Below are 21,342 nucleotides of genomic sequence, written 5' to 3'. Positions count from 1 at the left end.
TTGACGTGCATCACATGTGGAGAATTTGGACAGTTGTTATAGCATGATATCCTGACTTGAGCAGTGTGTTTTTCTAATAGTTTAACAACCCCTATTTTTAGTTAAATGATAGAAAAGTCAAGATTTTCATGATTCTATCTACTATCTTGAAATGACACCAAATTGTAGGAGTGATCCAGTAACATCCATAGTGGAGAAAACCAAACAGAGTATATCATCAGAACCACCTCATTTCAGGTGGTGGAAAAGTCATGATTTGGTCGTGTTTTGCTGCCACAGGAACCATGAAAATACAACAGCACAATGATCCCAAGCATAGCTGCAAATCTACAACATAATGACTGAAAATAAGGGGAAAAAGTCAAGGTGTTGCAATAGTCCAGTGTAGTTTTGATTGAAATGCCTTTAAGAGAGATGTGCTTAAATGAATGCCAGCGAATCTCAATTAATTGAAGCCAAGTTATAAAGATTCAAGGCCAAAATTCTCAACAACGATGTGAGAGACTGAAGTCATAGAAAATGATTACTTTAAGTTACTGTTCAAAGGCAATCTGCAAGCTACTGGGTCATGGGTGTACTTAGTTTTTTTTTTCTTAGTTTTTGTGCAATAAATAATGACACAGTGTAATATGTTATGTGTCATATGTTATGTGTTTTAATGGTAAATGGAATGGTTCTTTAGGGACATAATTGGACTTCTCCTAATCCTGTATTTCTATTTTGGTACCTGGTCATTATTACTACATGCATTGTGAATATCTCTCAATACAAAAATATAACAATAACAAATATGTAAATGTTATTTGACTGTGGTTCAATAAATGATTGCATATAAATAAACTGCAGTTATCTTATAGGTAGAATGGCCTTTAAAATTGCAATAACCCAGTTTCATCATTGTTTTCATAGCCCTCCATTTCATTCTCAACTAGTAGATGTAGCGACACTGTGCAAACTCGTAATGTTGTGTTTCACATACAGTTGTCTTTTTCAGCTACTGAGTGCTTCTGCTACTACCAAATAGTGATTCATTAGTCATGCTTTTTAAAGAATTTGTGTACTGTTTGTTCCCAGGGCAAGAACAATGGTATGCAGATGTTGGCTGTGAGGTTTCCTGTGTCAAGAAGACGCTTCTACGCTGGGACATGACTCTCTACCTCAGTCCACGTGGAGTCCACGCCATCTTTTCTACCTCTTAGGACAGCTGCTGTTGTTTTTTTTTTTTTTTCTGTTTTCTTCTTTCTTTCCTACCTCAGCACATACTTTATCAAACTTGTTATCAGCCAACAGACTTTCGTTTATGACCAGGCCTTCAAGTTTTAGTCACCCAGTCACGGTCTATCACAGTTGACTGGTTTTGTTCTTGCTTAGTAGCCACCTTCATCACAACCTACCCCCTTCGACGGCAGGAGCAACCTGAAGGAGCCATGTCACATTGGAGTGTGTGATGTTGGAGCCCTGTGTAGGAGCAGGAAGAAAAAAACAGGGTTGGAGCTGCAGAGACATTCCTCAGTTTGTGGTTGGCTATGAAAATTATCAACGTGACATGGGCCAAATGGACGCAGGCATGAAGAACGAGATGTTTCGAGAAGAGGAAATGGACGATGATGATGAGTCGGTAAGTAGCAGGTGTACAATATAATATAGTTACCATACACTTTTACAGTGGGCAAAAAAGATCTCATTTTATTACAGAACAGGAAGCTGCAGTGTTGGACATTTTTAGGCATGAGGAAGTGACAGGGCTGGAAACTTATAAAAGTTATGTTTGGAATTGGATAATGGAAAAAGAAATGGAAACAAAAATACACAAAGAATGGCATGAGAACAGTGTAGCAGATAAACAGTGGTAAGGCTTCTGGGCCTTAGTGTCCTGTTGCTATAAATGGACTATAAAGTACTGCTTCATTAGGAGCCGTATCCTTTGTCTCCGTCTTTGAGATTCACAACGTTAGCTTGGTTAATAGGATTGTGGCTGACACTATATTGTGTAGTAATCTTGTATCCAATATATTCACCATAAATGTGATCAAGTGTCCTTATCAGTAAAGCTTTTGTTTCTTTTCGTGTGATGTTTAATGCATTTGCAAAGCTGCAAGAACCATCATATTTTTCAGGTTTCAGAAAGGGTAATTACCGACTTAATGTTCTAATGGTCATCCACGGTTGTTCTGCTAGCCCTGTGGGACTGTAGCGCTCATTACCCACAAGACGGGGTGTTGATGAAACTCCTATTTTAGGATCCTTATCAGATGAGGAAAAGTAATTCAAAGTTTGGCTCGAGGACAGAGTGTGCTGCAACTTAAACACCGCTCTGTCCCCTCTGCAGTGGTCCTCTTTATTATCACACTTGTAGCAGCGCTCTGAGCTGGACTTTGAACAGCTTCAGTTTGTGTTTTTTGCACTTTTCAAATATCATTTTCAGGGTTTCTTAGCCGCAGTACTAATTAACAACATAATCTATTCTCTGCCCCCCAAAAAATCTATATTTAAATGTAATACACAGTCAGAGGGAACTTTAGAAGCAACTGAAGGTGTCTTATTTCTCTGTCGGTCACTCTCTAAACCCTCACTGCTCACTCATCAAGTGAACACAGAAGAAAGAGAGCTTGCACTGTGCTTCCAGTGGGAGAGGAAGATGTCATAAATCAGTACTGTCTATAGGTTAGATACTAATTCTTTATTGTAAAGAATTGGAGAATTAGAATTAGAATTACTTAAGCTTCAGCTCACCTGATTTTTAACAGTTACTGCTTTGAAGGAGAGAGATGTCATTTGGATAGTTAGTAAAATAAATAATAACCATAATTAAAATAAAAAGAATAAATAAATGTGTACCCTAACAAATATCTCAATATTTAAATAATTAGGTTGATCTCTACACAATGATTAGCATGCTAATGAGACATAAAAAGCTTTAGCTTAACTTAAATTTACAGCTGTGCTGTGAACTGAAAGTTAGTGATAGTTCAGTTAATGCTGCCCACTACATGGCTTCACTATACATAATTGTATAGTGCACATTTTCCTTTTTTGATAGTATTATTGTGGGTATTACCTTAAACTGCAGCTGTTTATTCCTACTCTTCCCACTTTGCTGCTGTGATAATGTGAATTGCCCAACTGTGAAAGTAATAAAGCCCATCTTTACACTGCCCAGCCACTCAGACATGTTGTCAGGGTCAACTGAATCTTGTCTTCTCTAGCCTAACCTTCTCTGCCCTCTTCCTTGCTCCACCAGCCCTCAGAGCGACAGATTGTGGTCGGCATATGCGCGATGACAAAGAAATCCAAATCCAAGCCCATGACTCAGATCTTGGAGCGCCTTTGTAAGTTTGACTACATTGATGTGGTCATCTTTCCTGAGGAGGTCATCCTGGAGGAGCCTGTGGAGAAATGGCCCCTCTGTGATTGCCTCATCTCCTTCCACTCCAAAGGTAAAAGTTGCAAACCGAAGCATCTGTTGCATGAGGAGAAATGCGAAGGTGGGAGGGAGACATGACTGGGGGATATTAGGGTTGAAACCTTACCTGGTTTAAGTTAGATTTGGAACGCTATTTTTATTTCTTTACTTTTTGTGATTCATGTTTTATTCTTCTTTTTTTTTTTTTTTTTTTTTTGTACCTAAACAAGATACCGAGATGCTTCTCACCACAGATCAGTTCATTAGTAAACACAGGAAAAAACTGTCCTTTGTGAAAGAGATCATATAGCAAGTACAGTAAAATAGTGCAACAGTAATAATTAAAAGGACTTTCTCACCATTCTGACAGAGTTTGACTTGTGAGAAACAGTAAAGTAGATCCTGTATACTCCTCATTATTTTCTGTCACACATGTAATGTGATTTTTTTTTCTTAAGTTTTCAGACTTAGCATCTATGCTAAGATTTAGCATCAGACTCGCATTCATTTAGATCAAATGCTCTGCTTGATCTAAATGAGTGCAGATATCCTTAATGAGCAAATGAGAATGCATTATGAGGCCCGTGTTATTATTTTTGCAGATGTGTCTCCACTGCAGACTGTAAATACCTGTTTATTAACCCATTTATTTTGACCACCTCACATGCTCAAGTTCACATTTATGACAAGAGATTTTCTGCTGATGAAATATATTTGTTTTTTTTCATCTGCATCTTTTCATAGTGGTGTCTGATGAAAAAATAAACTTTGAAGGGTGTTTCAAGTGCATATTTTTATGATGTGGGGAAAAAAGACAATATACAGCGCCTCTCCGTATTCTGCCATTTCTTACAAACTTTCCTGGGGAAAACTCAAATGAGTACCTACATTAAAAATCTGGAGGAAAACACAACTTTCATTTGTATTGCCCAAAGTCATTTCTGCTCTTCCAGATTTTTGAAGAATTTCATCCCCTCACATGTTGATCACATCTTCAAAAAGCAGGTCGAACATAGCCCTGCTAAATTATACCAACTTCATAACACAGAAAGCATCAAACATCTTTATATATTTTTAAGTACTGAGGCCATTAAAAGACATCATTTTGCTCCTGGGTGTCAGAGGGTTTCAGTGATGACTGTTTAAAACTTCAACAAACTGTAAATGCTTTTAAACACTTCCTGATTAAAAATTGATGCTCATTTTGGAATTGAAGTAAAAACATTTCCAACATTTGCATCTAGGAGATGTTCAGTTTTGTTGATCTCTTATTTGAGGACTCATACAATGTTGTATATCCAGAGTTTTCAAAGCATAAAAAAATCTCGATTTCTGTATTATTTTTAAATGCTGGTTCAGCTTGTACTGATGAAGATATGTTTTACTTTTTAGGTTTCCCTCTGGACAAAGCAGTGGAATATGCCAAACTCAGGAATCCACTGCTCATCAATGATCTCAACATGCAGTATTTCATTCAGGATAGGTACGTGTGAGCACACACGCACAGCTGAAGGTTATCACAATGTAAAAACGTAACTAGCTGGTTTTAAAATTAGGCCTCAACTCTGTGGCCGCCAGTGAGATGGTGGCCACACAGCTGAGGCAGCTGTGCTAAAAGGGTCCTCCTAAAATATCAGTTTAACTCTTAAAGTGCATTTATCAGATGCTGTTGGATTTTCCAGAATGTATTTTAAAAAACAAACTCACTGTTTTGCTTGGAAGAGTTTTGATGTCAGTGAAGCTGAAGGGTGAGCTCATTCATTGGAGCGGCTTACAGGAGAGATGGGAATCATTTTCAAACGTTTGCATTGCTCTCTGCCACGGTCCTCAAGCAAACCCCCACACCTCTAACACCGGCTTTTGCTTGCCAAAGGGAAATTCTAAATGTGAAATTCTTTCATGAATCTGATTTATTTGCATCTTTGTTTGTTTTTTTTCCTGGATAATCAGAGCAGCAAGAGGTTGTGTGATGTGAACAACATTGCTATTTTCACATGTATTGCATGTTCCCTCCGACTTGCCCAGCTCTTGCATACATACACTGCACATGGCCACATTAAATAAACTGTGACGTTTGTTCTCGGAGGCTCACTAACTCCAATCGTTCCATGTCAGGAGGGAAGTGTATCGGATCCTGCAGGAGGAGGGCATCGACCTGCCTCGTTACGCTGTGCTGAACCGAGACCCTGACAATCCTGAAGGTGGGCTTTTACTTTGTGTTAAATAAATATTTTCATCTCAACAGAATGAACACAAGATAACATGGTAAATCTCAAATGTGGTGATTTCTGCTACCGAATATCACATAGAAAACATCAGTAATCTAATTAACTGCCATCTTTAAGCAAAACTAATTTCATTCCATATGTAAACATCAATGCTGTAGATGTTTCTGTATGCTTTAACTATTTCCTGGCAACCTGAATTTAAAAGCTTAAGTCTTGCCCTGTGCAGAGTGTAACCTGGTGGAGGGGGAGGACCAAGTTGAGGTGAATGGGGAGGTGTTCCATAAACCCTTTGTGGAGAAACCAGTGTGCGCAGAGGACCACAACGTCTACATCTATTACCCAACATCTGCCGGAGGAGGAAGCCAAAGACTCTTTAGAAAGGTACCCGTTTATCACTGAAGCTGAAAAAATACCATGTTTTTGTTGTGACATTTAGCTTAACATGCTGAACATTAAATGTGGCTATATGTTTATTTTGGGGGGGTTTCTTCTTCTGTGTTTTTCTCTCTCTCTGCTGTAGATAGGGAGCCGTAGTAGTGTGTACTCCCCAGAAAGCAGTGTACGAAAGACTGGCTCTTATATCTACGAGGAGTTCATGCCGACAGATGGCACTGATGTAAAGGTACCGTTCATAGTTATTTGAGGTTTATACATTGTTGAACTGATGTGGTGCGAGCTACCATATTGGTCAACAATAGACAAATGAAATATTTCATCTGCTCTGAGACGTCTTCTGAGTCGTTGGTCTTTTGCCTCTGTGCTGTTTCTTAGGTTTATACAGTGGGCCCGGACTATGCTCACGCTGAGGCCAGGAAGTCTCCAGCACTGGATGGGAAGGTAGAGAGGGACAGCGAGGGGAAGGAGATCCGCTACCCAGTCATGCTGACCGCCATGGAGAAACTGGTGGCCCGCAAGGTCTGCCTGGCATTCAAGGTAAAAGACTCGCACAAGCGCACCATGTGTGAATGTAGTGAGTGTTCACTGTGAGCCGTGTAACCGCCGTGGTCTCGTGGTCCCTTTCTTGTTATTTTTACTGCTTCCTGTGCCTCGAGTGGTCAAAGACTGTACACCTGTTTATGTAACCCTTGTAGAGTCTCCAGATGTGGGGAAAACGATGAGTGACAGGTGAAACTACTTAGATTTTTTTTTTTAATAAATGAAAGGAACTAAAAGCACTTTTCGAGTACACAGTGTAGTAACCAGCAGAGATGATTTCTGCTGCTTACTCTTCTAACACCTACAATTCATCTTATACGACTCATAAATAGAAGAAACTCCTGCACTCTGAACAAAGTAAAACACATGTCTGCAGCAGAAGGCAACAAAAAATGTATTACTGCTAAGAAATGTAATGTTATTTGGAGAAATGTAGCATTTTGTTCCCGTAATGAAATCTTAAAACAGCTTCTCAGTTGCTCTATTTTCTATCCAGTGGAAAACAACACATACGCACATTGTTTATGTCAAATGTCACCAAATTAATTGTGTTTTCTGCTCAGCGGCTAACTACATTCTCATGCACTGTGAACGGGCTTTAATGCTTTTGCTTGTGTGATTATAGCAAACAGTGTGTGGGTTCGACCTGCTCAGAGCCAATGGCCATTCGTTTGTCTGTGACGTTAACGGCTTCAGCTTTGTCAAAAACTCCATGAAATACTACGACGACTGTGCCAAAGTCCTGGGGTAGGTGTCGCTGCTATACTGTGTTAAACACTGGACTGTGACTTAGATGGACATGCTCAATTTCAAACAGCCGTGGATTGTTTAGCACAAGGAAGAGCCGATGGAATGAGCTTTGCTTCGCATTTAGTCATTTTGTTTGTTTTTCTGCTTTTCTCGACATCTCCAGGAATATGGTAATGAGGGAGTTAGCCCCCCAGCTCCACATCCCCTGGTCCATCCCCATGGAGGCTGAAGACATCCCCATCGTCCCAACAACCTCAGGAACCATGTACGTAGAGAAAAACAAAAGATTAACTAATTCTGAGGAAAGATGTTGTTGAGCAGGCCACTGTGTGTACTACACGTCTTTGTCTTATAAATTCCTTAAATGATTTTTTTTTTTTTTTTAATTAAGGGTCATGTTAAAATATTTTTGCACTTAAAAATATTTTTAAGTGCAAAAATAATGAAAACATAAATTAGTTTTTTTATTTTATTTAATTAAAATTTTTTTGTTGCCTAGTACTACATGGGATAATAAGTTCCATTTTTCATTTCTCGTTTTAGCCTTCACTTAAAATTATTCCCAGATGGGATTATGCAAAATCCTCAAAGGATTCCCAGAATAATTCTTAAGAAACAAAAAGTAGTTATGGGAAAATGACACAACACATTAACAGATGGTTGCTTGGGTCCACTGAGATCCCAAACTCAGTTTAGTGTCAGTTTGAAGTCTCTGGTGTGTTTTGCTCATTTTGCCTCATTTTTGTATTTCTTCAGGATGGAGCTGCGCTGTGTTATCGCCATTATCCGACACGGAGACCGCACGCCAAAGCAAAAGATGAAAATGGAAGTCCGCCATCCTCTGTGAGTCGCTCAGACTAAGCCTTGAGTTGCCTTCCTTCTTCCCTGTTCATACAACTTAATGCTTAGTTTTGTTTTTTAAAGTACAAAAATGTATAATAAAGTTCTGTATATGTGGAAAAATAAACAAGACGAGGGAAAACATTTTTGTACTGGATATATTCCCCATCCCATAATTTACTCATGAGTGTGTCCATATATACATAATTTAACATGAAAAAGTAAACCTTGTGTTGTTAAGAGATAACAGATACGGCTCACTGTCATGATTAAATCATAGTATAGAAACATCTATTTACAGGATTTACAGGAAGCATAATTTATTAAAGGGACTGTGGAAACAATTAGATTTATTTTCCACAGAATGAAATTAATGCATTTAGAGGATGACATTTGATGACCTTCCCCCTCCTGTACCCATAATGAGTTTTGACACCTCAGTAGATATTAATATAGATGTGGTTTGATGATTAGTCAGAGTAGTTTCCAGGTTTCTCCGTGTGTGGCTGCATAGGCAGAGACCAGCTTATGATGCTCACTCAGTCATTTTGTTTTATAAGCCTGAAAGACTTCCCGAAGCATTGCTCCGAGTAGACTTTCAAGGAGTAATATAGAAGAGAACAGATGGTAACAACAAGTTTATAAGCTACTTCACAGAATTAATGCTCACTCACGGCTTTCAATTGGGCAGCCACTGTTGAATGTTGCTGTGCATTTTATTTCAAGAACTTCCCCTCAGAAACTTTAACCCTGGGTCAATGATGGCCGTGTCTGCTGTCTGCGAACCTCCTGGTTGTCTGCTTTTCTGTTTGTGCCTGCGTGGGTTTCCTCAGGCCGCTCCGACTAGAGTGTGTGCGTACGTGCGTGCATGTGTGTACACGTCACTCTGTTGGCCCAATGATGGACTGGTGACCTGTCCACTGTATAAATAGAATGGGCTCCAGCTCTTTGCGAACTTTTGTTGGATAAACATTTAACATAAATGTTTTGTTTTTTAATTATTTTCTGATTTTTTTCCTCTTCTTATCCTTCACCAGATTCTTTGAACTGTTTGAAAAGTACGGAGGATATAAAACAGGAAAGCTAAAACTCAAAAAACCAAAGCAGCTGCAGGTGAGAGACAACACTAATAATCTCCTGCTTCTTTTTTCCCAGGCTGTCTCTTATTTGCATATTTGTTTTTCTTTTGTTTGTTTGTTTGTTTGTTTGTTTGTTTGTTTTGACTGATTATGACTGATTATGACTGAATCCTTTAAGAATAATAAAGTACTTTTAAATATTCCCACATATTAAGGGTTATCATTATCATGGACCGCAAACCTTCATTGTCTTGTTGTCTAAATATTTACACTCAGCTGTCTAAATCCCGTCTTGCACGCTGCGTTCATGCCATCACTGCGTGCAGCTCAAGCTCCAATATTTCACCAGCACTCGAGTTTAAAGGTAAAAACCTCTGTGCTTCCAGGAAGTGCTGGACATCGCTCGCCTGCTCCTGGTCGAACTGGGTCAGCATACTGACTGTGAGATTGAGGAGAAGAAGTCCAAACTGGAGCAGCTTAAGACTGTTCTGGAAATGTGAGTGACATTTCATCTGGAAAACAAACACACACACATATCATCACTCATCACCCTCCTGTTTCCTGTCATCTCAGTCATCAGCAGATCAGCAGACTTTCTCATACTCACAAACAGACACCTTCACCATGAAGACGCTCCCTCCCTCTTGGCTTGTCTTTAACTGCGTTATCTTTTCTTCCCTCCTCTATCCCTCTTTCCCACCCACCCATCCTTCCCTTCTTCACCCATCTGTTCTCTCAAAAGGGAATCCAGCTTGAATGACAATCAGTACGCACCCTCTCCCTTCTCACTTGTAAAGGATGAGGTTTTACTGGCCTCCTTTTCTTTAGTCAACCTAGACTGTGTGTACAAAATATTAGAAATATTACAGATCTTTTTATGTTTCAGGCAGACCAAAACTCTGAAACTTTTTTTCCCCCAGATTTCACTGATTAAAAAATAAAGGAAACAGAAGATGGATTAGTTATTGCATTTTAAGATTAGGCATTTGGAAGATATTTCTAATGTTTTGTACACTAACTGTAGACTTAATTTCCATTAAAATTCATTCATTTGTAGCTATTAACACCAGACACATACACAGTCAAATGTCTCTGATTATTTCACTGTGTTTCTGTGTGTGTGTGTGTGTGTGGTGCTACTTCGTGTGCATGCTTTCCTCACCACCTATCAGCTACACTCTAAACCTCCTAATGTCTTCCTTCCTCCCGCCTCAGATCTGCATTCTGGTAATTTGATGGCGCTGTACTCTGCACAGGAGCACATTAAAAATCATTAGAAAGACAGGGATGGTCAAATTTGCAAGAAAAGCACCGTTCAAACTACTGGCTGTTTAAACGCAGTGACATCACCATTTTTTTAAGCCTCAGCGGTAACATTTTGCCTGACGCTATGTTTGTTTTTTGAAGCCAGAGGTTTACCACATTTGGATGAGAGGGTGAAGTACTCAGTTATCCAATAACACTAGCTAGCTTGATTGGCAAGCTGCATTCATAAACTGTGCAAGTGCAATGCAAAGATGCACACATGTGCAAATTAGTTTTTAGTAACAGTCTAATAAAATGCTAGAATTTCACTCAAGAAGACTGGAGCACAGTCTTAGACAGACAGTACCACACAGCAGGGTTTATCATTTTTCAGATGATTCCATTAAAAGCGCTCCAGAAAGCACCACCGACGCTAAGACGGCAGGGCGGTCCATTTCAGTGTCTCTAATTAGTTTAGCTGAGACTTGGTAGACACCGGTCGACTACAGCGCTACGTGTCGGCACATTTGCCAGTTAAAGCAGCCACACCCATGTTTCCAGTAACAAGGTTGTTTTAAAGAAATTCATCAACTGTAGAGTTGTTAGGAAATCTGTTGTGACGATTCTGAGGCCAGGGGTCCGTTCTTCGTACCTCGCTTACTACATCCAAGATCAAATGACACATCCAAGATCAAATCATCGCGCCAACTTTGAGCTCGCTATTCCGGTTCTCCGAACACACCTGTTGTTGACGATTAGTACAGCTAGATGATGTAATGTGAGATCACTGGGTGGCTTAAAAGGGGCTACGCATCGATAGTAGAAACATTGATCGGCAACCCTTTGATTGGTCGGCGAAAATGTTGAAGGAGCGCGCTCAGTATTTTTCGGCAGCAGAGCAAGAACTCTTGATTGAGGGATTTCAGGAGTTTCAGAGTTTAATTAAAACGCACATTTCACATTTCCACATTTCTATAGGCGTCTGCACCTGCTTTCCCTTATTTCCTCCCTTATTATTTATAGACTTTGTTGCATCCTCCGATATTGCGTTTTAATCCAATAAGCCCCACCTGTCTGATTGTTCTGGGTGGTCCTTTTGCTCCTGCTCACATTCTCATGTGCTTACACACAGATACACAATTACAAAGAACTGCAGTAAATATTTACCTCCAAAGTGACTGAAACAACTGCTAATAGTAGTGCTTACTGTAGCAGAGTGTATGATCGTTGTGTCATTGAAAGTTGTTGCCTTGGTCTTATCTCTCTTAAGCTCGTCTTGTCATAAACATGGAATGAAAGTCAGACGTGTGTTTGCTGCTAAACATTTGGACGAAACTCTTGGATTTGAAATGAAATCTATTTGATTGTCTCACTGCGTACATATGAAACTTTGTTGTGTTTGCTTGATGGTGTGTGTGTTCATCCCCCCCACCAGGTATGGTCATTTCTCAGGTATCAACAGGAAAGTCCAGCTCACCTACCTGCGGAATGGCAAACCTAAAGCATCCAGTGAGGAAGAAGGTATCGTACTCAGACTCCGATTGTTGTGTGTGCTGGGTCACAGAGATAAATTATATGTAAACAAATACACACAAATGGTGATTGGAAGTGAATGTCAGTGTAATCAGTCATCAGTTAGTAACTGTGTTTTGGAGCCTCGCCTTCAGTGTTTTGGTTGCACCTCACCACGGACAACATTATTTGTCAGTATGGCACAGAAAACGTTTTGAGTTTTGATTATTTATATAAAGAAAAATCAAATGTTAAACTTTCTGCTTCTTGTTTCAGATTCTAAGAAGGATGGCCCATCTCTGCTGCTGGTGTTGAAGTGGGGTGGGGAGCTGACGCCTGCAGGCCGGGTTCAGGCTGAGGAGCTGGGCAGGGCTTTTCGCTGCATGTACCCCGGAGGTCAAGGTACCAGCCAGACACATGCTCTAGCCTATAAGATGTAGTTACAAGGGCTCTCACGCCTTCTGCTCTGGTGTCAGTTTTCAGTCCTCCTTTGTAGTTTCTAAAAACGGCACCGTTTGCAGTGCCAACACATGATAGGAGTCATACATGCACTGTGTGAAAAGAGGTCAGGCTGAAACGGCTATGTTAGAGTTGACAAGCCAGATTTTCAGGCTTCCACTCTTTATCCCACTCATTGTCATTTGTGGCTGCGATGTTGTAGAAAGATTGCTGACTCACTGTTGCCAAGAGCAGGAACTTTAAAGTGTTACTCAACAACAATTATATACAATATTATTATAGTGTGGGACATCTTAGATTGTAGTAATAAAAATAAAAAACATTAGAAAGGCTACTCGTAGCAAATCTCTTAAGTTTACTGAAAAGTAAACTGAGGAGTTGCATGCACAGCATCTGTAAATAAAAATTACTGATGCCTAAAGTAATGATGGACTGCACATTTTTCTTCTTGGCGCAGCCCCTTAGCTCATCTGCTGTCTGAAACAAACTGTTTCAGATGGCACTAAACTTTAAGTAAACTTTGCTGTGATTGGCCTGGACTTGCAAGGAAAAAGGTGTAAACAAAGGGGGGGGGGGGCTTCTGTGCTCACAGTCAAAGCTGTCCTAAAGACAATCAAATTAAAAATTTCACTGTTGTCAATATCGTACAGAGCAAACACCGGAAAATGTTTGGCCAGGTTTAGTATGAACAGCCAGCGCTGTAACAGTGAGACAGAAGATAAGGAAAACAATGATAGGGATGAAGGACTTTGGTGACCTAGTTACACTGTTTATATATATAAAAAGATTAATTAATTTCTTTTAAATGGAACAAGCATTTTAAGTTTAAAGAAATCCATTTCAGTTAATTGGTAGTAAAATAATCTTTAGTTTCAGGTGGAAAAATTAATGAGACTAATCTTGCCACTTCAGTACAATCACTCATGTCTTGCAGACACCTTCTGAGGACATTAAGTCACATTTTTACCTCAAGGCTTTAAAACTGTTTGAACAAACCGCTGCTCCATAACAGAGTGAACTCTCTCTGTTGATGAAGATCACGTGGTCTGCACCACAATAAGCAGGAATTATGACCTGGATTTAAGAGTATACTGTCAACACCGGCTTAAACAGTCTGATGTGAAAGGTTGTTGAGATTAAACAAAGATGCTGAGCTGCAACTCTAGTGAAGGCTAACAGTATCAGGACAAAAATGAGAATCAGAGGACCTAAACAGAAATGCAGTCAGTGCATGATTTATTAGGTACACATGTAAAATCTAAGCCAATACAGTCATCTGAGCTATAAAATTCATTATTACACTCGTAATAATAACTACTTCTTACTGACACACTCAGAGAGGTATTAATTTAGCTCTATTCATTCCTATAGTGTTGTAGATTCAATTATACTGATTTGTCCCACTCTAATAAAATTCAGTAAAGATATAATTTTAATAAAGAAATAATTCACGTAAGACTGCTGTAACCTTACATCGTAGCCATTGTGCTGGATTGAATGTTCAAAAGCCAGGAAGTGTAGCCTCAAGTATGAGGGGGAAAAAAAGAACTGCTTACACATTTTTTAAAGTACTGATTTAAATTCATGACATTCAATATTTTTTTTTCTATTTTTTTAAAACAGTAACAGTACCTAAGCTGAAAATGCTGCTCGCACTGCCACCTAGAGGCTGTACCAAGTTGTCCTGCAGTTAGGTGTGGCCTCATCTGAGAACACCCAAAATGGGTTTTGTTCAAAGTGTTTTAAAACAGAAAAGCAGCTTTAATTTTTCTCTGTTCAGATTGAGCAGTAAGAAGTCAGCTGCATAAAGGCTTTTCTTGACGTTATTTCCTGTAGGGTCTTAAAATTAACAATAGTGCCATTTAGTCATCACCTGTCCTACTTAAAGGTTTGTTTTGTGCTGCATGCAAAACTCAAACTATAAAGAAAACCAACCTGAAGCAGAACTAAAAGTAGACCTTGTGTTGCTTCTTTTTTTATCTATAAAAAGAAGACAATTGTCTCATCCCAGCCACTGTTTTCAATCCTTTCTTTCTCTCCACCACAAGTTTTGTCGATTAACTCTGCTCTTCTCTGTTGTTGTTGCTCTATGTAAACTACTAGCCGGTAATCGCCGGTCCCTTGGCTGCGATTCCCCTATTGACTTTGGTAAGAGAAGGGTTTCCTGGATATCACCGCTCTTCCGCTACTCTGTCATTCTGAGCGTTTGTCGCTCCGTCCACTAACGTGGTCTGCTCTCTCCTCATATCATCATGATTTTGGTTAATTTCACATGGCGACTAGTCCTGTTTTGTATCAGATTGCTGTGGACTGCTTTATTTTGTGTCGATGTGTTTCCAAGATGATCCTCCAATGTAGACATTGTTTAGGTCACTTGCCCGTACATATGCGGGCAGCTAAAGTGACTGGAGCTTTTCTTTTTCAAAGCTAACGCGCATCATCTCACACTAATCCTACTGCATTTTTTTTTTCACGAGTTGTTGAGATGTTGTTTGATAAATCTATTTTGGCCTGTGTTAAGCTTTAAACAGGGATATGTCTTCATCACGTCCCAGATTTGCTGATCTCTGTCAAATGAGGCATGGCGATGGAGTGTCAGGCTACCTGCAGAAGAGAAATGCATGAAGCATCAGTGTGATTTGATCTGTAGCGTTAGTTTGCATCCACCCCCTACATTAACATGGCATACTGGGAATGTTAAAAGACTTGGTCTGTTTTCAAAGAGAGGTAATCTAGGATATTTAATCTCATCTGCAGGGGAGTTATTGTCACAAATTTTGGGGAGACTACTAAAACTTCAGTTCACTTCACTTTCACTTCATTTTATTTTCAGCTTAAACAACAACATTTAAGTTCACATTTAAGTGAAACGAACCCTATTAAAATCTGACAAGCCGATGCATTTGAACTGAAAGTGATGTTGCACTCGCACATGTGCTGTACTGGCCCGTTGTGCAATATTTGATGGAAATCTTTGCTACTATTGGGTACAATCAAAACTAAAATTTGTTTTTCTCTATTCTTTCAACTACCTCACCGACTCAGTCGTTTCTTTAAAAAAGAAAAGGAAAGGGAAAAATGTGTTGTACTGTACATCTGAGTGCTGTAATCATGCCAGTTAACTGTGGCGCTCCACTCTGTGTTCAATTCTACAGGTGACTATGCCGGGTTTCCTGGCTGTGGCCTCCTGCGCCTGCACAGCACTTACCGCCATGACCTGAAGATCTACGCCTCTGACGAAGGAAGGGTGCAGATGACGGCTGCTGCTTTTGCCAAGGTAACTATGTCACTGTATTGGAAGACTAAACTCTTCATATAAATGTTACTTTAGTACTTAAGCGATTCTGATGGAGCTTGAGGAGAGCATTTAAAGCAGCTTTGCATGAACAAGACCCACTTGTTTGCCATAAATTGGAGCCGCTTGGCTTGTTTTCCTGGCCAGTGTGGAATTTATGTTCCCACTGCTCAATATTAAACACAGAAGTGTGATGGCTGTAAAACAGCTAACTGATCATCTGCAGAGGAATGGTCTGTTTGAAGAGTTTGAGACAGGTTGAGAATTTATCCCAAAAATAGAAACAACATTAGTTAAGGTTATGAATGACAAGCGTAGTGATGAGAGTGGACTCATCTACCTTGTTTGCTTCGGGTTACTCGTCACGACTTAACCTTCACATATTTATGTTATTTTTTAACCATTTCAAATCTGATGCACGTCTGCAGGGTCTGCTGGCTCTAGAAGGGGAGCTCACGCCCATCCTGGTTCAAATGGTAAAGAGTGCCAACATGAACGGACTGCTGGACAGTGACAGCGATTCTCTGACTGACTGCCAGCAGAAAGTGAAAGCCAGGCTGCACGAGATCATGCAAAAGGACCAGGACTTTACAGAACAGGACTACCAAAAGGTGTTGTCACACATGGAATTGCTCAATTAGTGATAAGCTGTATGGTGCAATTTCTTGTTTGCAAGTAAAGTCTCCAGTTAGTTTAAACAGTTAAATGTGCTTCTTAATCCAGATAAGATTTGGATTATCCAAAGAATTTTGCAACTGCTCATACATATATTGACCGTCTTTTCTGGCATAATCTCTTGCATGGTGTTTGGCAGAACATGTTATCTATTTCCTTCTGCTTCTATCGTGTCCCAGTTGGCTCCGACTGGCAGTCCGTCACTGGTGAACTCAATGAAGGTCATAGAGAATCCAGTCAAAACCTGTGACAAGGTGTATGCCCTCATCCAGAGCCTTACATCGCAGATCCGAAAGAGACTAGAGGACCCCAAGTCTGCAGGTACTGAGAACCTGCAGAAAGGATGGCTTTTAAAATGTTTTACTGTCTTTAAACCCTCAGTATTTATTTTAGTCATCAGGTGTTACGTATGAATAAGACTGATGCAGAAAAGCTTGTAACTGTAGTGTATATATGGACAAGTTCAAAATTGATCCACCCCTCATTTCTTTATATTCTGGTAGGAAAATTGGAACCATGTGGAGTTATTTATTGAAACATGAGGTAACATAAATATAAATGTAGTATAAAAGGAAAAAAACAGATTTTGTACAATTCTAACCAGTTCTGTTAGCCAGCTTTCTTGTCATTTCTTTAAGAAGTCTTCAGGAATAGTTCTCCAGGCTTCTTCAAGGACATTCAAAGCTCTTTTTTGGATGTTGGCTGCTTTTTGTTCTGTTCTCTGATAAGATGATCCCGCCCTGCTCAATAGTGTGTTTTTGTTTTTCTATCCAGTTATGCTTCTATTACATCGGCAGTGTGATTCCCATGGTTTCATGCTGAAAAGTGAAGCCGTTGCAAATAAAACGCTTTCCGTGTGGTTTTGCATGGTTCATCAAAATCTCTGGGTGTTTTTTCTGTATTCATGATTTCAACAAGATCTCTGACACCAGTGACTGAAATCCAGCTCCAGCCATGACAGAGCCTCCACCCTGTTGTACAGGTGGCTGTAGAATGTCAATGTCCCAAGAAGAAATGTGTAAAAACCTTCAGAAAGCTGGAGAATTAATGTTCAAGAACCTTTTTAAAAAATCTTTTATATTTAGGGTTGTTTTTTTTTTTTTTTACAACAATGATAAAATTAGTCACTGTATTTTTTAATTTTTTTTTCTCCAGACCTACAGCTTTACCACAGCGAGACGTTGGAGTTGATGCTACAGCGCTGGTCTAAGCTGGAGAGAGATTTCCGCATGAAGAATGGGCGCTACGACATCAGCAAGATACCAGATATCTACGACTGCATCAAATATGACCTTCAGCATAATGCCTCTCTTGACCTGGAGGACACGCGGGAACTTTTCAGACGGTCCCGTGCTCTGGCTGACATAGTCATACCACAGGTAAATCACATCAATGTCTTTAATTGCATTTTTCCAAGTGCTGCCCAGCACTTATTTTTAAATTCTGCACAAATTTGGCAGTAGTAATGAGTGATGTAGCAACATTATTCCAATGGCGCATTTAAAATGTCATGCTTCAGTCAGAAAACCTTACCAGCGAGAGCAGGGTTCAAATCAACCCTCTATTCATTAACATGTCTTCTGAATTAAAGTGCCTTGTCACAAATAACATGTAAAAACATGGTATTTTAATGGATTGCCCTCTTGTTCATTGACATCAGGAGTATGGCATCAACAGAGCAGAGAAATTGGACATCGCCCAGGCTTATTGTGTTCCCCTGATGAAGAAAATCCAGCTGGACCTGCAAAGGACCCATGAGGACGAGGCTGTCAACAAGTTGCACCCTCTGTGAGAATGCAGAACACCACTGAAGCGCACAAACATGTTTATAAGCCACATGCATACATGTATTAACAAGTATTACAGGTGTTGTGTTACTCACTTGTGTCTCTTCCTCCGCCCTGGTGTTCAGGTATTCTCGGGGTGTCATGTCTCCTGGGCGTCACGTCCGCACACGCCTCTACTTCACGAGCGAGAGCCACGTTCACTCCCTGCTCAGCATCTTCCGCTACGGAGGCCTGCTGAATGTATGCAGTGGTTTTGTCACCTTTGACTTTTTGATTTTCTGCAGGTGTGCATGTGCACATTCAGAGGGCGAATTGCCAGAACAGAGCTTTTGTAGCGTTGCACTTATTGCAGACAGGTATTCCTTCCAAGACAGAAGGCTTTTTGAAGATGACTTCAGTGACTTGTTCTAATAAAACTAAGCTGAACTGTAGTTCTAAGTTAATAGAACGCTTATGTCTAAATTAGACTGTAGAACTGATGTTTACCTTGCCCTTGCATGAATTTTCACACATCCGTGGTGTTTCACTCATTGGCTTTAATTTTACATCTGCTTGTCTTTGCACATCAGGAGGAGAAGGACCAGCAGTGGAAGCAAGCAATGGACTACCTGAGCGCTGTGACTGAACTCAACTATATGACACAGATAGTCATCATGCTGTATGAAGACAACAACAAGGTGGGCAGGATGAAATGAAACACATACCTCCTTCTCCAGACTGCAGCTTCCTTTGCAGGATTGCAGGCTCCTTTACGCAGCCTCCTTTGTATATTTGTGTCTGTGTGCTGAGCAGGACCCCTCCTCAGAGGAGCGCTTCCATGTGGAGCTTCACTTCAGTCCAGGAGTAAAAGGATGTGAAGATGAAGAGACTATTCCTCTTGGATTCGGCTTCCGGCCGGCCTCCTCAGAGGTGTGTGACCATACCGCACTCATATTGCTGGTTGAAAATTGTCTAAAAATGTGAAAAATTTCAGTTTCAAACCAGACAAGAGGCCATTTAAGGTTTCAAAAATAAAAAGCTCCCTTGTAGTTGTGTGTCAACATCGGGTGTGTTTTGCTGATCAGAGATGTCAGTCACTTCTTTCTTCTCTGACCAATTAGAATGAAGACAAGAAGCCTAATCAGGGCAGTCTGGAGGACCTTTCTCAGGATGAGCCGGACCAGGCACTTCAAGTCTCCGATCCAATCAACATTCAGCGAAGGTCTCCCATGATTCGGAACCGCAAGACTGGCTCCATGGAGGTACCAGACTGCCAGAGTTCAGTGTTAAAATGACAAAATGCGGTCTGGGTGTGAACTAGCTCTTTTGACACTTTTGCCTGTCATTTTAAAAGTGCGATGATGCTCTTGAAGCAACCATTAAACATCAGGTCCGTGAATAATATGTTGAGGATATCAGTATTAATCCCTGGTCTCTCTGGCCCCACTCAGGTCCTCTCTGAAACCTCCCCTACCCATTCCGCCAAAGGCTGCACATCCCATCGACTCTTCATATCCTGCTCACGCCAGTCTCCTGAGATCAAACCAGCCAGTGGCTTAGGTAGGGATCTAATTTTTGGAGCAAGTGTGGGAGAATGTGTGTTTTCGCTGTGTTCATATCTGCGTTCATGGCCTCACCGCTCATTCATTTCCAGCCGTCATCACTGCGCCTCCTCTTCATCACGCGCTTCAGCTGTGACTTTTTCCCCCCTTTACCCTCCCACTTTTCCATTTCACTTTCAGTCTGTCCCTCGTTTCTTTCACATAGCTTCCACCCCAGCTTAGTTTAGCTTAGCGGCAGCCGAACAGGATCAGAATCCAAACTATGCTGGCCAGAGGTCAGCAGGGAAGAGTCATGTTCACAGCCAACTGCAGGATCACTGCGTCATATGGTGATCAAAGACGTGTTCCTCTGCCCTCTAGGTGATAAGGTGACAACACGGTGGACATGCTAATACTTTCATAGTCAAACAAAACCAGACTCTCTAGTTACTAATGTTTGCCTTTTCTTTGTTTAATGTCAGTATAACTGATATTGACTTGACTAACATAAACTAATATAATTAGTAAAGATTATTAATATTGTCATATAGTGACTTGGAGACTCGGAGACTCAATAACTCAAATCCCTGCTCCAAATAATGAGGTCAGCATATGTGCTGATAATCCAAAGTTCAGGTGTTTGTGAATAGCAGCCAATCAGAAGAAGCCTGGCTGAAAGGGAAGGAGAAGGGAGCAAAAAAACCAAAAACTAAACTAAACCAAAACTTTTTTGTTTAAAACAGTGGATGAACTGAGGAGCTGGACCAAGGACCAGTATAAGATAAATGATTATTTTTAACAGTGAATTATACAAAGCATCTCTAGTAGAGGCCAAGAATAAAAATGCCAGTGACCACCAGTTCTACCCCTCAGCCTCCTGGTAGACACAGCTGTGGTATTAATTTCAAAATCCTACGGCGATGCCTGCCCAGCAGGATTAAGCCAAAACCCCATCCGCCGTATGCAGCTGTGGGGTAAAAAGGTTGGAACTGAGCATACAGTAACAGGTCACCTTTGAGTATACACCTATTCTCAACTATTCACGAGACCAGTTTGCTGCATTTATTTTTTTCGGCTCAAGTTTGATTTTTTTTTTTTTCTTCAAATCTTCACATGTGAATAATCAGATCTGACCAATGCATTTAGCTGCATTTGACAAATGTGTGCTCGAAGTTCAAAACTCAAGACAGTATTGAATTATACAAATTTTCCGTGCTGTTGCCTTGTTGTGAGAAATGGATGAATCCACAATCTCAATTTCTTCCTTTTCTCACCAAGTTGGCATCCCAAAAATTTGTAAATGAATTTCATGTTGTTGTTTTTTTTACAATGCGCTCGGTGCGTAAAGGCCATAATTGTGCAACATTAGCATCAAAAGATGTCAGAACAGAAGAAGTGTTATTATATTGCCAGAAACTGAATTTGCTGTAAGCTCACACAGTTGAAACAAATGCAGATGATAATATTACAAGTATTTGACATGTTGCGCTGTTGTAACCGCTCCAAATATCAGGTTATCCTGCTAAAGGATACATCTGTGATTTAAAAGAAAAGCGTCTTCATTAACATTAGTTGTCCCTATATAAATTAGTTACATGTTCCTGTTTGGTAAC

At 40.2% G+C, this 21,342-nt stretch overlaps 1 protein-coding gene across 6 annotated transcripts in view; it reads left to right on the top strand.

The window, feature by feature from the left end:
* Positions 1-21,342, top strand: part of ppip5k1b (diphosphoinositol pentakisphosphate kinase 1b) — a 46,285-nt gene that overhangs the window by 9,534 nt on the left and 15,409 nt on the right. For 5 of the 6 annotated variants that reach the window (XM_084934084.1, XM_084934083.1, XM_084934082.1 and 2 more), the window contains exons 2-25: positions 1,075-1,618; positions 3,242-3,437; positions 4,796-4,886; positions 5,519-5,604; positions 5,858-6,012; positions 6,152-6,253; positions 6,403-6,564; positions 7,193-7,314; positions 7,481-7,582; positions 8,074-8,160; positions 9,195-9,270; positions 9,623-9,732; positions 11,917-12,002; positions 12,270-12,395; positions 15,608-15,729; positions 16,176-16,358; positions 16,602-16,743; positions 17,578-17,801; positions 18,083-18,210; positions 18,335-18,449; positions 18,779-18,886; positions 19,002-19,118; positions 19,310-19,450; positions 19,640-19,748. In XM_084934084.1, coding sequence (XP_084790210.1) covers positions 1,448-1,618; positions 3,242-3,437; positions 4,796-4,886; positions 5,519-5,604; positions 5,858-6,012; positions 6,152-6,253; positions 6,403-6,564; positions 7,193-7,314; positions 7,481-7,582; positions 8,074-8,160; positions 9,195-9,270; positions 9,623-9,732; positions 11,917-12,002; positions 12,270-12,395; positions 15,608-15,729; positions 16,176-16,358; positions 16,602-16,743; positions 17,578-17,801; positions 18,083-18,210; positions 18,335-18,449; positions 18,779-18,886; positions 19,002-19,118; positions 19,310-19,450; positions 19,640-19,748 — 3,061 coding nt within the window. In that variant the 5' untranslated portion in view covers positions 1,075-1,447. Of the gene's footprint in view, positions 1-1,074; positions 1,619-3,241; positions 3,438-4,795; positions 4,887-5,518; positions 5,605-5,857; positions 6,013-6,151; positions 6,254-6,402; positions 6,565-7,192; positions 7,315-7,480; positions 7,583-8,073; positions 8,161-9,194; positions 9,271-9,622; positions 9,733-11,916; positions 12,003-12,269; positions 12,396-14,555; positions 14,601-15,607; positions 15,730-16,175; positions 16,359-16,601; positions 16,744-17,577; positions 17,802-18,082; positions 18,211-18,334; positions 18,450-18,778; positions 18,887-19,001; positions 19,119-19,309; positions 19,451-19,639; positions 19,749-21,342 lie in introns of all 6 variants that reach the window. The other variant, XM_084934085.1, reaches the window with a different exon arrangement.

The sequence above is a fragment of the Perissodus microlepis genome, chromosome 7, assembly GCF_051167445.1.
Source record: "Perissodus microlepis isolate ML-2025 ecotype Zambia chromosome 7, ASM5116744v1, whole genome shotgun sequence".
Lineage (NCBI taxonomy): Eukaryota > Metazoa > Chordata > Actinopteri > Cichliformes > Cichlidae > Perissodus > Perissodus microlepis.
Note: the sequence above shows the minus strand (reverse complement) of the source record. Positions and strands in the feature narration are given on the sequence as shown.